Here is a 20,037-nt window from a genome sequence, read left to right as displayed (position 1 = left end):
CCTGAGGGTTACGTCATAATTCACTATGTAGCCGTACCTCCGAAGTTTCTTCCACCTTTCTCCATGCCACCATTGAAGCAGTGTCTTCAATCAATAAAACCCTTGCCTGTACAAACCCTTCAACTGCTTCACACTCTTTCCCCACTCTCAAACGCCTGCTCCAACCATAGCAGCTTGACGTCCCCAAATTTTTCCCTTAAAACTTGCTCAAAGTCTAGTTTCCCTTTCCCTCTTTTTGAAGCAGCTTTGGGCACTGTGATATATCACAGAACCTACAAAGGGTCAGCCATTGTCTTTGCAAATCTAGGAATGAATCACTTTTTACCAATGTCTACTCATTCCCTTAACCGAGCTCTCTCAAATGTTTGCGGAGGATGTGGAACAGGGCACAATGCCCAGTCAATTTTTAAATGCAGAAAAGCAGGTTACAACAGACAGTCTGAAGTAATATGCTTCGGCAGTGCAGAAGTGACTAATTTATCATTACTGTATGTGCTCAACAGAGCCTTATTTCCTCTATTTTGTGGAGCCTAAACACTAATGCTATCGCAAAGCAAATAACTGAGGCAGGGATTCTTCTTAAAGGAATGAGACGAAGGTCATCCCCAGAGATTGCAAATTACAGGAACCAATAAGTCACAAATCTTGCTTTTTAGAGCGTCAAGGTTTCTGGAAACTATTTCTGGTGCAGGCTCACAGCAAAAAAAAACTTGACACTAGAAGTCAAGTACTTTTCACATCTTTTTGTAACTTTCACCTCAAAGTTCATGTTAAATCACAGTTTGCAAATCCTTCAGACCTGTTGGTTAAAACCACGAGGTACAAGTATTCCCTGTTAATATTTTTGTACTGTGACCAGGGCAAGGATCACTACTCAGAAATGGCATTTCCCTATCCCTCCCTTGCCTTTCAAATCCCACAGCCGACAGCTAGGATTCCAAGAGCTGCTGTATGTGCAGGAAAGTAAAAGCAGCAAAGGGAGTTTGTGCTCAAACTCAAATTGAGCTGGGGAATGTTGGTGTAGCTCTGAGTCAGAAGTTTGTGGGTTCCAGCCTCTCTCCAGGCCTTGAACGCATACTCTAGGCTGATATTAGCAGTGTAACGAGCAAGAACTGCATTGTCGGAAGTACTATCTTTCAGCTGAGGTGCTAAGCCAAGGCAAAACCCCTATTTCCATTGATTCAGGTGGATGTTAAAAAATCCATAGTTCAGTTCAAAAGGAGCAAACTTCTCCCATTGGACATTACCAAAAACAGGGTGAGTTATTGCTTATGGGACCTTTCTATCCCCAAGATGGTCACCTTGGTTACTTATATATTTAAAGTGCTACAGAATGTAGTTCATTATGTGAAGCAACGGAGGAACTTTTTTGATAGAATTATCAGGCTGATAGATCTGTGATGTCTGGTCTAAATTTCACTGTGCCAGTACTTGTATGGCACATTTAATAAGCAGTTGCAAACTTTGTGTTAATACACCCCAGAAATATATTTACAACAGATTCACCCTGACAGGAGCTGTGAGCTTGTTTAAATATAATTTTATGGACAGCATAAAAATAGATTCACAGGGTTGGATTCCACTACTATGTTAGGATACCCATGGTGTTCTTTCTGTCGGTTAATATTTTTGCACTGCTTATGAGGAATACAAAAGTCTCAGGCTCCTACACTGCTGCCACCCCCCAGACCCCCTCCTCCAATTCCACCACAGCACGAACAGCAGCTTTCAAACGTGTGATTGACAAGGCCTTTAGATTTTAAGATTCACAATTCATCAGTGGCCAAGTTTCTCCAAGTTCTGCACTCAGCAGTTGGTAAGTTAGCATGAGAAAATTGTGTTCTGTTTCTGAACTACCATCTACCAAGAACTGACTGCTTTAAAATGGACCATTATCTGTGAAGGGGATGCGCAGTCCCTAAAATGGTTTGCGATCTTTCCTTTTCCCATTCTCATCTGAAGACATATGTCCATGCATAAAACCACTAATGAATCACAGTTTGGTCTGATGTTGTCCCAATTTGCTGTCCGCTTGTACATTTTCTTTCCTCAGGGACTTGGGACCAGGAGGCGGCTAATCAGTTCTTGAGCCATTACCGCCGTTCAGTGAAATAATGGTTGATCTGTATCTGAACTCCAGTGACCCAATTTGGCTCCATATGCACTTTGGCTAGCAAAAATCTATCCATCTCAGGCTTAAAATTATGAATTCAATTCCAGCATCTGCTGCTTTTTTTGTGGGAGAGAATTCTACCCTTCTACTGTCCTTCAACCATCTTCTCAAGGGTAACTATGGACGGGCAACAAAAGCATCAGGAACAAATTGGAAGCTAAAACACCTTGGTTCCCCTTTTTATTTGTAGCCATCCAAAAATCTTTCCACTCAGATGCAGTAACAAATCAATATTAGCAAATAAGACCATTTTCAACATCACTCTCATTCCTGATATTGGTTCGGCGAGAATGAGCTACAATCTACATCTGGCTAACTCCAATGCCTGTTTAAGGCTAAATTTTGACATTAGGCACCATAGGTGGATTTTGAAGCCAATTTACCCCCTGTCTGGTGCAAAACTTTGGTCTTATTGTACTCACTGCAAGTGCAGCTCGTCATTTCTGAGCCGGATTTGTGACAATCCCAATTCCAGACATGGGCAGTTTAGTATTTTGCACAAGCTTTAGTTTCATTCAGGATTGTGACTTTGATCACCCAGGGCTCAATTTCTGTAGCAAGTAGCACTTCACAGATTCCCGTTGGCCAACTGTTTTAAGTCCAGAGAACCCTTAGCAGATATTTAGAATCACTCTGTCTGGGAGTCTCTTGATGCACATCTCAACAAGGGACAACATTGAGAGATGGCCTCATAATATTCATTTAGCTATGCAATAAATCTGAATTGCAATCATGTTCAAGGGTTATTCTATTCAGTCTAGTATGGTAAAAGAGGTTATTCACATGCTTTGCTAATTACATTACTATTAAGATTGAGGCTTGTGAAACTTTATGCAGAATTGACGAGACGCCAAACAGTGAGGAACGTACTGGGTAAATTGTGAATCAGACCCATTACAATGGGAACTGTTACTCAGTAATTTGACAAAAGCAAGCAACTCCCAAGTATTCACACTGCACACAAGGCATACTAATGCAAGCTCAAGACTCGAGCATTAGTCAGGCTAGCTCATTGAGAAGGGGCATTCCAACTGAGAGAAAGAAACTTACTTACTTCCAGGTGCCAGAAAAGCTCATACCTATGAATAAACTCACTGTATCAAGCATTAATCAAAAAATAAATCAGCTTGCACAGATTATTCTAGACAAGCCACAAAGCATTCTGGAAGCTGTCTGGGTGTTGCAATGATTGTAAAACTAAGTCAAAGCAAGATGCTAGGATAGGATTGTTAGTGGATTGTTGCTACATGCACTCATTACAGTTAGGATAGGGTTTGTTACCGTATGTATTCATTACTGAAACACTTTTTAAAAAGAATATACAAACACACATCCAGCAACACTGACTAAAGAGGGTTAAATAAAGCTGAGCCTTGCTTATTTTGAAGGAAACTTGCAGAACATATTAAAATTATATAACATTGAGACTTATTTTTCTGCTAGTCATTCGTCTGTGTTATCTATATTGGTAAAGAATTTTGAAAGCAAGCAAAAACTGCCTCAGTCTTATTTACAGTCATCTATCTTCAGATGAATAGAAGATCAGACAATTAATAAGCAATTCTGTCACAGCTGTGGAAGGGTGTACAATTTCCAACCCCTCCTCCCCTCCTCCTCTCACTTGTCTTCCTCCTTACTGAGCAGCTTGTGCAGGTCAACCAAATTAATCAGGATCCTATGGATGAGACAGCGAAGTCAGTGTCAACTACTAGTATGTAATGAAGATAACAACCAGTAGAGGGCATCTCATTGCACCCCACACCCCCACCGCTGCAAATGCTTCTTTTTAAACTTAAAAATAAACCGGAAAATCCTAGACGAATTTTAAACATATACAATATACGTATGTGCTGAGGTCTTCTTTCTAAAGCATGCAAAGTAAACGTGCAAAACTGCAGGGGAAAAAAAAAAGGAACAGGCAAAAGGTCAAACAAAAGAACTATTAGAAAAATTAAAAAAAAAACACAATTGAAAGTATTCAGCTTTTCCAGCTGTGAACAAATCCATCTGCAAGATCAAAGCTGGTCTCTTTCTGGTTCACTGGTACCATTAAGTTTAAATGAGATTTTGGCCACAGCCTTTATCCTGATGGCTGGAGACGGTCCCTGCTTTAAATTCTTTTATTACCCAACAGTAATTGGATCATTCACCCCCATCTGAATTCATCACCTCGGGCCAGATTGCAGGGATTTGAAGTTCGGACAACGAGCTGAAGAACTGTCTTCAAATTAAAATTCATGTGCACAAGACAAGCAGTCATTTCTCAAAGTTGTTTACTGAAAAATTTGTCAGAGGATCTGCACTGTTGGGAATTTTAATTGAGAGGGGATTGGGGTTAAGGTTGTGTGTGTGTGTTGTGGGGGGGGGGAAGAGGGGAAAGGGAAATGGGAATAAACTGTGTCTCCTGGCAATTTAATTGAAGCAATCTAAATTTTAAATTTCCCACAGAAGATTTAGAATGCAGCTTTAGCAAAATTGGGGTGGCCTGAAACCAAGAACAAGGATGCCCCCAAACTAGTTCAGGTCCTCATAAGCCAATCAGAAAATGTGGAACCTTTATCGAGACTATCCTCACAAGAGACTTTAGCACATGGTGTGGCATTAAGCATGCGCATCGCTGATTGAAGTTGAACATTCTGCTTGTGTGAGTCCAGGTACGGACTCAGCACTGGAGAAAAAGACAACGGCTCAATGAAGATGACTGTCCGTTTTGAACTTGGAGAACAAATAAAGCTTGCATTTACATAGCACCTTAGCTCAAGGCTTGGATTTCCCCCTATTTTCCACTTTGTCGTGATGTATTTTCTCTCTATGCTCTGCTTCAGCCTAGAAGTTACATTTTGGTGATATTAATGAATGCTCGAGCTGTGTGCCTGGGCTAAAACCTCTGCTGAAAGCATGAACAATGGCAGCTTATCGCACAGAAGGAAACATTCAGCCCCTCATATCTTGGCCAGTTTTTTGCTGGAGGGCAATAAGACTAGCCCCACTGGCTCTCTAGAGCCATGTATTATCCTCTGCTTCAAGTATTTCCTTTTCCCTTGAAAGACACAACAGTCATTATTTACCTCAACTGCTTCCCATAGCAAATCACCTCATGTTCAAATAGTTCTCTGCTGAAAGAAGTTACTCCTAACTCACAAGTTGATGGCTCCTTTCATGGACTCCCCAACTGGAGTAATCCATTTTTCCTATACTTTTGATCAAAACCTTTCATAGTTTCCAAAACCTTGAATAAGTTTTTCCTTAGCTTTCTCTGTTTCTGAGGAAGTAGCCCCAGTATTGAAAATCCTATCTTAGGCTAATGGATTTACATTCCTGGTATCATGTTGAATCTATACAGAAACTTTCTCTCCCCTCAAAACACTCGGCAGTTCCCAACTGGCAATCCCCCCCCCCCGCCCCCAACCCACCCACCATCCCCTCACTCCAATATACGGTGCTGTGGTTCTCCCAGTGAATACGAGCGATATCGGTGGAAAATCTCCTGATGTCAGCGTCACTCTCAAGCCAGCTACAGCAGAGCTAGAGGTAAGGGTCCATCTACTCTGTCCTCATTTCCCACATCATCTATTCCACCGCCCCCTTAGAATTGGCTTCGCGCCAAATTAGAACCAGTTTTAAGCTACAGCCTAAGCCCATCAGGACTTGGCTTAAAACTCATTTCACACAGGATCCTTATAGCCAGACAGAAGCAGCATTGATTTGAAGCCAGTTCCCACAAGTGAGTTCCATGTGTCTGCCCCACTCAATGGCTTTAACATCTTTTCTCAGGAGCACTCAAAAGTGCACACAGTACTCTGACCAGTGCCTTGCAAAAATTACCATAATCTTTTTGCTCTTGTGTTCTATGTTCCTATTTATAAAGCACAACATGCTATTGGCTGGTTCATGGCGATCGTAAGGAACAGGAGTAGGCCATTTGGCCTATCAAGCCTGCTCCGACATCCAGTTAGATCATGGTTAATCTGAGTTTGGCCTTAACTCCACTTTCCTGCCTGTCCTTTGTAACCCTTAACTTTGTTAATCAAAAATCTGACTCAGTCATCCACGAATATATTCAATGACCCAATCTCAACTGCTCTCTGGGGAAGAGAATGCCAAAGACTATTGACTCTCAGAAAATAAATTCCTCACCTCCATCTTAAATGGGAGACTCATTATTTTGAAACTGTGCACCTTAGTAATAGATTCCCCCATGAGGGGAAACATCCTTTGAGCATCTACCCTCTCAAGCCACCTCAGGATCTTATATGTTTCAATAAGATCACCTCTAAGCTCCGTTGAGTATAGGCTTAACCTGCTTAACTTTTCTGCTAAGACAACCCTTTCATTCCAGGAATCAGCCTAGTGAACAATCTCTGAATTGCTTCCAGTATAAGTATATTCTTCCTTAAGCAAGGGGACCAAAACTGAACACGGTACTCTAGGATTAGTCTCGCCAATGCCCCGTACAGTTATAGCAAGACTTGCCTACTTTTATACTCCATCCTCCTTGCAATAAAGGCCAGTATTCCATTTGTCTTCATAATGGCTTCATCTACCTGTACTCTTAAGTTTAAGTGAAACATCTATTTCAACACTCAGGCCTTTCTGTTCTTCCACAGCCTATCACAGTTGTTCTGCAAAAGTTACATATCTAAGGTAGTTTGGAAAACTGCGGTTTAACCCTCTGCCATTTTCTCTCAGGCTTCCTACAACAATGTAGGAAGCACACCTTCAGAACCTGGTGACTTTCCATTGCTGGGTTTTCCAGAGCCACACCATTTTTATTTGTTCTACATTCTCCTCTAGTACACCTGCATTCTCATGTCTGCCATCAACTGTAAACACAGACAAAATGTCTAATATGTCCACCATTCCTTTATCTTCATCGCTGAGCAGCTTTACCTATTTTTAAATTATTCTTTTTATATGTTTTTAAACAGGCCCTCGATACTGCCTGCTGGCCTTTACTTAATACTCTTTTTAATTTTCCAATCTTCACTTTTTAACCTCCCCATATACATTTAGCGTTTCATGGGTTTCTTTAGTATTGCTTTTTCCGTAATATAGGTCTTATAAAATTTCTACACAGTTGACTCTGTTCCTCCTCCGTACCATTTTCCCTGGTTCTTTCAACAATCAGTGAGACAATTTTTTTAATTTACCATTCGATTGTGTTTATTCTGTTACTCTGAAAGAAAAGAGATGATTGGGACAGAACATACGGGAGTCTATTGCAACAAGCATGGCAGGTGGATCACTTTGCATAGCACTTACTTTCAGAAATGAATCCAACTATAGCACAAAACAGGAGGACAATTAAATATTGTGCTTCTTTTATAGACCAAGAGATGATGTGGATGTCATGGCAATGCTGCATTCTGGTGACCAGGTTACCCACTGTTCTTAGCACAGGCTAATAGTTATTAAATGATGCAAGAAAACTTTACAAGTAAAATCATGCTCGGATAGTTCCCATCAGGCTTCTGTAAATTGGCTTTATTTGATTCTGCTGCAATTTCTACCTATGCCTAATTCTCACCAACATCAACACTTCAAAAAGGTGTACAGCAGAAAACATTTTGGGGAAATAAAATCACTGCTTTACATTTAAGATACCAGAACACAGTTCAATTGGAGATCTTCCTATGCAACTCAATTTTAGAATGAAATGAACAATTTGCCCGATTATGGGAGGTTAGGGGTGGGTGCAACAACTTGTATGGCATCTTTAACATAATAAAATATTTTAAGGCGCTTCACAGAATGTTATAAGGTAAAGTTTAACATTACATAAGAACATAAGAACTAAGAGCAGGAGTGGACAATTCAGCTTCTCGAGCCTGCCCCGCCATTCATTACAATCATGACTGATCTCATTCCGGCCTCAAGTCCAATTTCCCACTCTCTCTCCATAACCTTTCAACCCATTACTAATTAAAAATCTGTCTATCTCCTCAAATTTATTCAACGTCCTGGCATCCACTGCACTCTGAGGTAGTGAATTTCACAGACTCATGACCCTTTGAGAAAAGTAATTCCTACTCATCTCTGATTTAAATCTACCACCCCTTAGCCTAAAACAATGGCCTTTCGTTCTAGAATTCCCCACAAGGGGAAACATCCGCTCTACGTCTACTTTGTCTATCTCCTTTAGCATCTTATATACCTCAATTAGATCTCCTTTCATCCTTCTAATCTCTAGTGAGTATAGGTCTGAACTGCTCAATCTCTCCTCATAAGACAAGCCCCACATCTCTGGAATCAATCTAGTGAACCTCCTCTGATCCGCCTCCAATGCAACTACATTCTTCCTCAAGTAAGGGAACCAAAACTGTGCACAGTACTCCAGGTGCAGTCTCACCAATGCCTTGTACAGTTGTAACAACACTTCCCTATTTTTATACTCTATTCCTTTAGCAATAAATGCCAAAATTCCATTTGCCTTCCTTATTACCTGCTGTACCTGCATACTAGCTTTCAGCGATTCATGTACGAGGACACCCAGATCCCTCTGCACTGAAGCATTCTGAAGTTTCTCTCCGTTTAAATAATAAGTCGCCTTTTTATTCTTTGAACCAAAATGGATAACCTCACACTTATCCATGTTAAACTCCATCTGCCAAATTTTGGCCCATTCACCTAAACTGTCCATATCAATTTTTAAATTTCTTAATTCTTCATTGCAACTTACTTTCCCGCCTATTTTGGTGTCATCTGCAAAGTTAGCTATTTTACCTGCTATCCCTGAATCCAAATCATTGATATAGATTGTAAATAGCTGGGGCCCAAGGACTGAACCCTGTGGTACCCCACTAGTTACAGCTTGCCATCCAGAAAAAAACCCATTTATCCCAACTCTTTGCTTCCTGTTGAGCCATATAAGGAGATATTGGGGCAGATGATCAAAAACTCACAGAAAGAGATACAGAGGTTGAGGGAGGAAATTCTGGAGCTTAGGTCTTTGGCAGCTGAAGACATAGGCACCATTGGTGGAGTGATTAAAGTCAGGGATGCTCAAGGAGGTTAGAATTAGAGGTGTGCAGATATCCTGGAGGGTGTGTGGCTGAAGAGATTACAGAGTTAGAAAGGGGCAGGGCTGTGGAGGTGCGTGACAGCAAGGATGAGAATGCTACAATTGAGCTGTTGCCCAACTGGGAGCCAGTGTAAGCTAGCGAGCAAGGAACAGAAGACTGTGGGTGTAACATGGCGCACCAGTGGATAGTTTGTAGGCTGGTAGAAAATCCATTCACACCGGTGATTCCCCAAGTTAAGCTGCATGTCAGAGGAGAGGTCCACTGAGGCCGATATATTTTTTCCACAGAACAAACAAGGGCAAGAAAAGAACATGAAATGCAGCACATTTCTCGCTCTCCCACCACCCCACCACTGTCCCCAATCTTGCCAAGAGCTTGAAAGGCACCCGTGATCAGCCTCTTGGCTGGGCAATTGTGCCTAACAAGTGGAATTATTAGTTAAAAAATCTTTTAAGAACGGTAGCTTTAGATGAAGCCAGTGAAAAACAGTCTGCATGTGCAATGCAAAGCAGCTCCCCTATACAATGAACAATAGGCAACTTGGTCATCAGAGCACTGCAAGCAGTTACCATAACACCCGCATAAATCTTCATCTTATAACAATGAATACATCATACTTGTCCAAAAAAAAACAAGCAGGACATTCTAGCAACTATGCATTATCCATGCAGATTCAGCTGCCTCAGTCATTATACATGCACGGTTACAATCTGTGCCCTCCATTCAGTTACAGCTATTTCCCAAGCTTTTCATTTCACCCTGGCAGACACAGCACTGCTTCCAAGTTTGAAATATGAACCAGCAGAATGTCAAAATGTTCCACGGGAAACCTGATACATCCCAAACCTAGGTGTGCTATATAAATGCAAGTTGTTGTTGTAAAATGCCCGCGTTTAAAACAGAAAGGAGGCAAAGCAGGCACAAGGCATTTCAGTCTGCTAGAGTTCCCATGGCAATCGCTGGAGCATAGTTTTTCATGTAACATTTACTTAAGGCGCTCTTTAAATTATACTGTAGATGGGCAAAAACACACTGCAAGTTTCTATTACTATGATTTCGGTTCAATCCCATGTCTTCCACGTGATCTACAAATCCAATAGAGAAAATTAAATCAAAGGGAAGTCGACGTTCCAAACTTAATAATCAAATTTTTGAATTTTGGGTTACTCCTTCACCTCCTGTTAGTGGACTACGACAATATCAGAATGCAAGTTAAAGGGCACCATTAATATTTGCATCCTTATACCCCCCCCCGGTACCAGACCTTGACTGCCATTTTAAAGCAGGTAACTCAAAATGAGTGATTATTGCATGTATTGGTATTATGGCTGGCCATCCGACTTGTAGATCCTTTCCCTTTTAAAGTAGTTCCCATGTGAAACAGAGAGAGTCCAAGCTTATGAAATGCATTTGTTCGTCTCTACCTTCGATCTCTTGTGCAGCCCCTGTGAGAACATAGCGGTTCGGGTAGAAGAGGAGGGAAAAGACAAAAGAAAAAACAAGTTTAGAAGTCAGCATTAGCCACACGTGTGATTAAAGCTCTTACAAAAACAAGCAATCACAAGAACATGAATAACGCTTAGATTTACTGATAACCTGTGGAGAGGGAAACTTGCCGTATGATACAGTGTAGGCAATGCAGTCATTAGCGCAATAAGGTGCACAGTGTGTATTTAACACATCTATTCAGCTCCAAGACCAGACAGCTAGTGAAGCCCAAGGCAGACTCTTATTTCCTTCCTCCCTTAAGTGCAAAGCTGTGCCAATGTTTCATTACAAAAGTTAGAGGATTTAACATCTTGACATGCATTAATCGTCCCAACAAACTCCCGTTCTGGATGCATCGTTGACCGAGAAATTATTTAACTGCTCAGGCAAAATAAAAGGCATGCAGCATTCACCCAGATCACACAACAGAAACAATTTTTAATGTCTTTTATCAAGAACTGTGTCAAAAAATATAAATGAAGCAAGTTCTTCTAGAATTACAACTGTTGCGTTGGCTGATTGGATTCAAGCTCATTAACACAGATTCCCTGACAAGTCCACTGATGAACGTCCAATGTGTACTTATACCACTCTGTGCTCTTAATTAAAGAAAAGGTTAAGTAACAAGTAACCCAATAACGTAACACTGAATTAGCTTGACAGAAATGTTAATAAGTCTTCACTTTATATGGCGCGCAATAAACATTGACGCTTAAAGCTGTGGACTGTCTCACATCTGGAAGTCAACCCTACTGTGCCTTCAGAACTGTTCGAAAAACCAATCAATGGCGGGCTTGTTAATAAATTATTTACTGAAATCTATTGGTCCCTGTTTACAACAACAACAACCATGTTACAAATGTAAATTGCACAGAATCAAAGTGGTAACAAAACACCAACTTACAAGATCACAAAATAAACGGAAGAGCACACTCTTTCAGCCGTTTTAGTTCAGAAAATGCGACAGTTCCCCCAGTGCAACATGCATTTGTTTCTTACATAATGCAAGGATTTTGCTTCTGCTATCCTGTATATGACTCTGTAGAGAGCAGGGGTATAATAGAGCTAATGGCTTCTTACATGCTAAACTGTAGACCTTTACCCAATGATTGGAGGGCATAAAGGAGAAAATAGTTGGCGAGGAAAGCAATCAAATAACACAGAGCACACTGACGAGCATCCCAGCATTCAGATAGAGAAGGGCATAGTGCAGCAATGAAAATGAAGCTTTCTTAGTTAAGCAATGGCCACAGGGGTTCTCGAGTGGAAAAAAAATACACAAATACCGAGATAATTGGCTAGCAGTTCCTCTGTTGCTTTACATTTATTCCACAAGCGAAACCTTAATAGCTATATAACTTCCTACACTGAATAAACACACAGGAATTTCTGGCTAAATATTGGTAAAATTCTGACATCCATTTTACTAACGCTTTGCAAAATAGAAAGAACAAATCTAAAAGTCAACAGGCAATGCAATTTTTCTGAAAAGATTGTCAGACTCGGGTTTGCGAAAATGCTCAAGGTCTCCATAGCAACGACCTCATAAGGTCTGCCAATAAGTAACTGAAAAGTCCAAATCTGCTATTACAAGAAAGGTCAATACAGGCAGTTAAAATACTTCAACCATGTAATTTTTTTTGAAGTGCATCAGATAAATTATATTTACTGTTCAAGCGCAGTTGTGTTTATTCCAGATGCATCTACAGCATAACAATGGGGCAATTTCAGTTCTCTGGTCGTCAAAGAGCAATCGACTCAATCTCCTCTCCTCACCCACTTCATACCTTTTTTCATTGTTCATCTACCAGAGAAATGTTAGCACTCGATGGTGGAGCACAGCATCAAACATTGGCATATAGTAATAAAAACAAAAAAACTGCGGATGCTGGAAATCCAAAACAAAAACAGAATTACCTGGAAAAACTCAGCAGGTCTGGCAGCATCGGTGGAGAAGAAAAGAGTTGACGTTTCGAGTCCTCATGACCCTTCGAAGGGTCATGAGGACTCGAAACGTCAACTCTTTTCTTCTCCGCCGATGCTGCCAGACCTGCTGAGTTTTTCCAGGTAATTCTGTTTTTGTTTTGGCATATATTACTTGGGTATACCAGAGGTAGAAGCAAAGGAAATCTCCTTCGCTCTGTCCTGACAAAATGACTTGTCTTCAGCCTTAATGTCCCCACAATGACATTTCACATTTGAGTGAGCTTTGCGACCTACTGAAGCAAACTTGCTAATAAAATATTTACTGAAATCTATTGGTCCCTGTTTACAACAGCAACCAGGATACAAATATAAATTGTGCGGAATCAAAGTAGTCACAAAACATCAACTTACAAGATTACAAAATAAACAGAAGAGAGCACGCTCTTTCCGCCATTTTAGTTCAGAAAATGCGACAGTTCCCCCCCAGTGCAACATTCAATTGTGTCTTACATAACGCCAAGGATTTTGCTTCTACTATCCTAACTGAAGATCATGCCATGTGTTGATCATTCTATCAAGGAAAAAACTCCTCAATATTAATCCTGAGTTTGCCTTTTACTAGTTTTCCCTTTTCATACATCAATCTCAAGAAATTTTCTCCATATTCCTTTCTCACACTGAATAATTTTTTTAATACAAGGGCCATCCCCTTATTCACTTCTTATCAAAAATGAAAAGCCCAATATTCTCCAGCGTTTTCTCATATCTTAGACTTCTGACAGAGGAGAGCTGATTTTAATTCCTGGTGGGAATTCTGCTCAAGAGTGGTGTTCAAGAGCCTGGAAGATTTTTTAACTATGAATCTCAGAGGCTGGCTGCTTGACCAGCCCAGAGGTGCCCAGCAGCAAGGCAAATCTTGGACAGGGGACGTAATGAGGTGTCTTGCAGGTCAGGAACGGGGAGAACCCAGGGCAACAGAGGCCAGGGTGGGGGATGGCAGAGGATGTATTGAGGAAAGAGGGGGACACCTGGAGGCACTTTCATGTCACTGTGTGTCCCTTCTCAAGTACAGCTTTTCTATAGAAGCTACCTTTCATAGATTCCCAATAGGTGCCCTGCTCAAGAACTGGTTAAATTGCCGTTTGGCCCTTTGTGCGTCTCTGTATTTGTTCATGAGGCTTCTGGTGGGTGGTTTATTGCCATTAAAACCAGCAATGTTAAAATTGCCTACTGGCGAAGAGCTGGAAATGACGCTACTCCATTTTAATCTCACCACCCACTCTATTCCACTGATTGAGAAGAGTTAAAACTCATCCTTAGGAAACTGCTTTGAGACTCTTAATTGAATTGCCTCCAAGGCTTGTATATCTCCTCTGATGACTAGAATTGGAACAGTTCTGTATGTCTGTATGATTTAAGCCCTCCTCTCACTTGCACTCTACTCAATTGGGTATCTAGGTCCAATCTTATTTATTTTATTGATTGCTGTTCTGCAGTGGTTGGTCTAATTGAATGTCAAGTCTAATGTTTCATTCTTGGTTGGTTTGATGTTCTTCAGGTAAATTTGTTGCCATTTTTACTTCTTATAAGTTGTAACTTATACTTGCCCATACTGAATTTTATCTGTCATCGTTCTCAACAATTACAACTGTGGCCAAGTAAATATTTAGTCTTCACACCAAGACAATTGCATCTAATAATGCAAACATTTAAGTAAAAGCATTTATAACTGCATGCAAACACAGATTAGAATTTTAATCACGTTGTTCTGAAAAACTAAGGAAGTTATTCTAGTACCCTGGTCATCATCACAGACAGATTATTTGGCCATTTATTCCACTGCTGTTTGTGGGACTTTGCCATGTGCAAATTGGCCGCCGCATTTGCTTCCAGTGGGGTATTCCAGTCTGCAGACATCTCCAATGCTAATGGCTTCTTGGCCCATATACTTGTCTTTCTCCAAAGCATTGTTGAGTGGACTAGATTTCTCTCCAGTCAGCCCAGGGAAATCATACTTTGCCCACCTCACCAGAAAAGCATGTGTTAATGCCAGTTCAGTTTAGAATTACAACTTGTGCTTCTGTCTAGGATGTCCTATATCCTTGTGATAAAAATGTTGGCTGTCAGTCACTTTAACGGTAATGCTTCAAATACAGCACAGGGTCATGCTGAGTCACAATCAGGAAAGATTTCAATTTGATCTCTGGTCTAAGTGAGCAGGTTTTAGACAGGTTAATGGCTGGGGTGGTTGACAGGCATCTATGGAGGTGCAGAGAAAAGAAATTCACTCAAGTTCCAAGCTTCCGATACGATGAGGAACTTCAGTTACGTAGATAAATTGGGTTTGTTTTCCTTGAGGGGAAGGTAGAGAGGAAATTTGATTGAGGTTTTCAAAATCATAATGCGTCTGGACAGAGAAGGTATGGAAAAATCATTCCCAATGGTGGAACATTGAGAACCAGAGGTTACTTGGCAAAAGAAGCAATGGTGACATGTGGAACAACTTGTTCACGCAATGAGTGGTTAGGAATGCATTTCCTGAAAGTGTGTTGGAGGCAGGTTCAATCAAGGCAATTCAAGAATGAACTGGATTGTTATCTGAAAAGGATGATGACGCAGGGCTACAGGGAGAAGGCGGGGGAGTGGCACCAGGTGAACTGCTCGTTCAGAGAACCGACAGAGAGACGGACAGGCCGAATGGCCTCCTCCTATACTGTAACAATTACAACGATCCTCACGGTCACACACAGTTTATATTCACACATGAAGATTGGGTACCAAAGGTTGCCTGACTCATGTGGAATGATGCCCCAGCACTTCTTCAGTGGAGGGGGAGGGGCAAAATGGGGGAAAGACATTAAAACAAACAAGCAGAAAAAATACAGAATTCAGTATATTAACAAACATAGTCTACTTGCTTTATTTGCTGTTGACGTCAATCTCTGAGGCCAATGAAAAGAATTATAAATCTTCAATCAGAGCTCAATTGTGGTGACTACCCTACCATTTCTGCTTCACTGCAACCACCATTAATCAAAAGCAAAGAATCACATCAACCTTCCAGAGTTAGAAACACTGACCTGCTCTGTACAAATGCAGAAACGCAGTGAAACCTGCAGACAGGTTCTGAATATTAACAGTCCCCACAAAGTGTCAAGCCACAAACGTTCTTTTGTGACAGAACTAACGTATAGCACAAACACCAGAATAGGAGCTTTCTACAAAAGGCATACTGAGCAACACATTACCGTGGGGCTGAACACAAAAACCTCCCCCATGGGTACTGTACCTGTGAAAACAAATCTGCACTCACAAATCAATGCTATGAGAATGCACCACATGACATCTAGCACATGACTAAGGGACCCACGCTGGTGTACCAAAATGCCGTGGAACAGTTTGCTGAGTTTCAACCTACAATTTCCTGGATAGTAAAATTCAAAGGATTCAGGAAATCACAGGATAAAAGCAAGCTGCAAGATTTTACTACCAGGCTAGAATTGCAGTGAAAGGTGTGTAGAGATGGTTAATGTTGGAATTGTGCTGCAAGCTTTAAATTGGTAAGCAGCTGTCCCCAATTGGGGAGGTATTAGGGCTTCATTACAAGAATATAAAAAGGGGTTCCCACTGGGTGTTTGGGGAGGGTGGGGGAGAATTTTTTTTTATTCATTCATGGGATGTGGGCTTCATTGGCTGGACCAGCATTTATTGCCCATCCCTAATTGGAAGAGTTTGTCTCTTTACGCTGCAGGCTTGGAAATTAATCTGTTAAGGTGCAGGCTGGCTTCAGACTCATTCTTTCCTCATATCGGATTTGACAGATTACAAAGCTGTCCACTTGGTGGTTGAATGACACAAGCTGGAAATACACAGCACAGCCATTTGTGGGCTCATGGTGAGGGGTTGGCGAGACTAATCCCTGTACTTGAATGGTAAAGCCAGAGTGAGGTGCACCCATTATTGGGCCTCATGCCATTTGATGTTTAAGTTAGAGTAACTAAAAGGCAGATTGCTGGCAAAAAAGGATTGATGCCTTCAGGTAAGTGATGAAGAGGGGATCACCAGGAAAGACCTGGAGTGGGGAGGAGTGGAGGGGGTGGGGTGTTGCTGAGGGTTAAGCAGCTGTCTGCCAGAGGTCCACTTGCTTTGAATGTAGGGTCAGGAGAAGCACTCCAGCTCCTCTGGTTCCACATCCAGGTCAGGATATTTTAATACTGACCCTTGTAGGCTACAATCTACTGCTTGTGGACCTGATGCAGTTTGCACAGGCTGTTTCATACCAAACAATCTTACAGCAGGGGGACTTTTGGGGTCTGACAACCGTTTCAGGTATGGGCATTGCCCATCGATAGTCTGGGCCTTTACCATTATAGTGGGCAACATACTTCCAGCTCATAATAAGCATGCACTTCTTGTCTGTCATACTGGAGGATTAAAAGGCCATTTAGTACCCAACGAATGCGCATTGTCCAGCTAAACTCCATGTCACAGAAAGGGAGGGAGACCAAGGATGACACATACAAAGTGTATGGGAGGCCAAAGGTGTTACAGAAAGAAATCTTAAACAGCAGCACAGAAAGGAGAAGACAGAGGCTTTTGAATGCAAGGAAAACTGGAGAAATTCAGAAAGAAACCTGCTGCAAAAGCTCCTCCCGCTACTTTGATTCTGTATATCTGACGATTGGAATGATGTCCAATTGGGCACCCACTCAATGCTCAGGGAATAACCAGACCTTTTTGGTTTCATGCTTGACCATAGCAAATGCTGGTGATCTACGGAACTTTTATCAGGCACTGCATCGCCTAGGGTAACATCTCATATGAAAAACAAAACAATCATGTCAGTAGGGAACAAGTCAGAAAAGTCCTTTGCCGTTTCTCAGAATAAAAGGCAAACAATGCACTAGCAGCAATGCATGTGGAACAGATCAGACCTCGAGGTTAGAAGAACGTCACGTCAACTAACGCTCAGCTTCTGCTTCGATCTTGGTTTCTTATATATTATTTTGGTAAGTGGGAACATTTGTTTATTTAGATTTTTAAATTAAAACTATGTCGAAAGGTAGTGAATGGGGGAAGCTGGTGGAAGTGAGCTGAAGCGAGTTACAGCGTTACAACGCTTTAATCACAACTTCTGCTTTCAGCTCACCCGGACATTTGGCTAGATTTGGAACAGTAACTTTTTAATCCAAACAGTTGTCATGGTCTTTCGACAAAAGGCTTTTGTTGCCTAAGTTGTTTTCCACAGCATTAAGGAAATGAGCTTCCTTGACAATAAATAGCTCCCTCCAGGGCAAACAACAAGCTGTTGCCATTGCTCATCACCAGACTGACCTCCACTAGTGAAGGATTTATGTCCTTTCAGCATCTTTGCGATTGTGCTCCCGTGCTGCCACTTGGCATCACGCTGATAGACAAGAGTTCTACACCGATGGATAAAAGGCCCGATGAAAGGACATTGCTACCTGCAGCCGTTCAAAAAAGAAGCCGATAGGCCTAGGATTCAACAAATAACTGCAGCAGAGAAAACAAACAAGGGTGAAACATGCCAAGTGTTGTCGACTACTGGAACAGGGCTGGATGCCTATAGAATCCACTGTTGCACGTCAGTGCACTAAGGTTTATACCTTACAAAACAATAAAATTGCTCTGTTGACAACTTAAAATGCGACTATAAGGATGAGGGTTGTCCCATGTCTACCGTGAACAAGCAGGAGTGGAGGCGGGAAAGCCACAATGACCTTTCCAGTGCTGTGGGCTTTGCTGAGGAATGATTTCAAAAGAGACGTCTGGCCTTCGGTTGATCAAAATCAATTCATCAGTTTGTAACACAACTGGGGAGGGAACAGTTTTTCACATTAATCTTAGCAAATTGCAGAATGTTTCCTGTTGCCTTCACCACCTTCGGAAACAAATGCTGGTCAATACATTAACACTAGGATTGTCAACATAAGGCCCTGGCAACTGTATCCAAGGTGATGGAGAGATATTTGTTCTTGTATTTTTCATTGGCAGATCATCATCCGATGATATTTTCTGCATTCACACTGGCAATAATTATGCACCAAGAGCCAAAAAGAGCTGGACAGCCAAGCGTTTGTCAGCAGGAGCATGCTGCAGTGGTCCGGAGAAAGTAGAATACACACTTCACCTTCATTCAGTTAATTTTGCTCAGGTAGACTTCCACTATTATTACAAATTTCAGGTAGGGCAAATCAAAAGATAAGTAAGCAAACAAATCCAGAGCAAGATTGCTCCCTCCTGACTTCAGTCAATTGTCTATACTTTGGAAGAGTATTGCTTTTGGAATGTGGTGGGGAAATAAATGAAATGTTGCAGTCACTCAGTGTTATCAATCACATCCACTTTCACCCACAGAATAGATAAAAGCAAAATACTGCGGATGCTGGAAACCTGAAATAAAAAACAGAAGATGCTGGAGAAACTCAACAGGTCCAATAGCATCTGTGGAGAGAACGACAGAGTTAACGTTTCAAGACCGTATGACTCTTCTTCAGAGCTCTAAAGAACAGTCATACGGATTTGAAACATTCACTCTGCCTTTCTCTCCACAGATGCTGTTAGATCTGTTGAGTTTCTCCAGCATCTTCTGTTTTTATTTCACCCACCGAATACCTGGTTTCAGAACAGAAGGCAGATCCCCTTCACATACTCAGCTGAAAGATTTTCAAGAATAAAATAAACAGAAGAAATGGGCAAGTTAAATAACCTTACCACAAACTAATTCTGTCTCCTTGACAGCTCACACCACTAAATAATCTTCCCCAAGGTGAGCTGCAAAGGTGCAAAGTTAGCTCACAATGATCTACTACTAAATATGGTGCTAACATTTTAAAAATGGAGAGATGGTGTCATAGAGGTAATATCACTGCACTAGTAATCCAGAGGCTCAGGCTAATTCCATGGGGACATGGGTTCAAATCCCACCACAGCTGCTGGCTGAGTTTGTCTTCAATTAATACACCTGGAATACAAAGCTAGTCTCAGTAATGGTGACCATGAAACCATCACCTATTGTTGTAAAAACCCATCTGGTTCACTCATACCCTGAAGGGAAGGAAATCTGCCATCCTTACCTGGTCTGGCCTATATGTGGCTCCAGACCCACAGCAGTATGGTTGACTCTTTGATTGCCCTCTGACATGACCTTGTAAACCACTCAATACATGGGGCTGGCCTTGCCAGTAACACCCACATCCCATGAAAGAACATTAAAAAAAATCCTCGTTCTTCCGCTGATTACAGCATAGAGTCATTTCATAATTTGGTAAAGTAAATCACCACACATTTACAGTGTTTAGTGATACAAGCAGTGTAGCCAAGTGCATGATTATACAATGATCCGGATATGAACCTTTCCTCACCTTAGGCTCCACTCTTAGCCATCTCATTTTGTTATGGTGGATA

At 41.4% G+C, this 20,037-nt stretch overlaps 1 protein-coding gene across 5 annotated transcripts in view; it reads right to left on the bottom strand.

Annotated features, from left to right (window-relative positions):
• The window catches only part of LOC121269609 (cell adhesion molecule 1-like), a 415,254-nt gene that overhangs the window by 97,176 nt on the left and 298,041 nt on the right, over window positions 1-20,037 (bottom strand). For 3 of the 5 annotated variants that reach the window (XM_041174316.1, XM_041174312.1, XM_041174314.1), the window contains exon 2: window positions 10,620-10,640. The exons of the other annotated variants lie outside the window; for them this stretch is intronic. In XM_041174316.1, coding sequence (XP_041030250.1) covers window positions 10,620-10,640 — 21 coding nt within the window. The remainder of the gene's footprint in view (window positions 1-10,619; window positions 10,641-20,037) is intronic. 5 annotated transcript variants of the gene reach the window in all.

This window comes from Carcharodon carcharias, chromosome 25 (assembly GCF_017639515.1).
Source record: "Carcharodon carcharias isolate sCarCar2 chromosome 25, sCarCar2.pri, whole genome shotgun sequence".
In the NCBI taxonomy this organism is placed as follows: Eukaryota; Metazoa; Chordata; class Chondrichthyes; order Lamniformes; family Lamnidae; genus Carcharodon; species Carcharodon carcharias.
The sequence above is the reverse complement of the archived record's forward strand: the minus strand, read 5'-3'. Positions and strand labels throughout refer to the sequence as shown.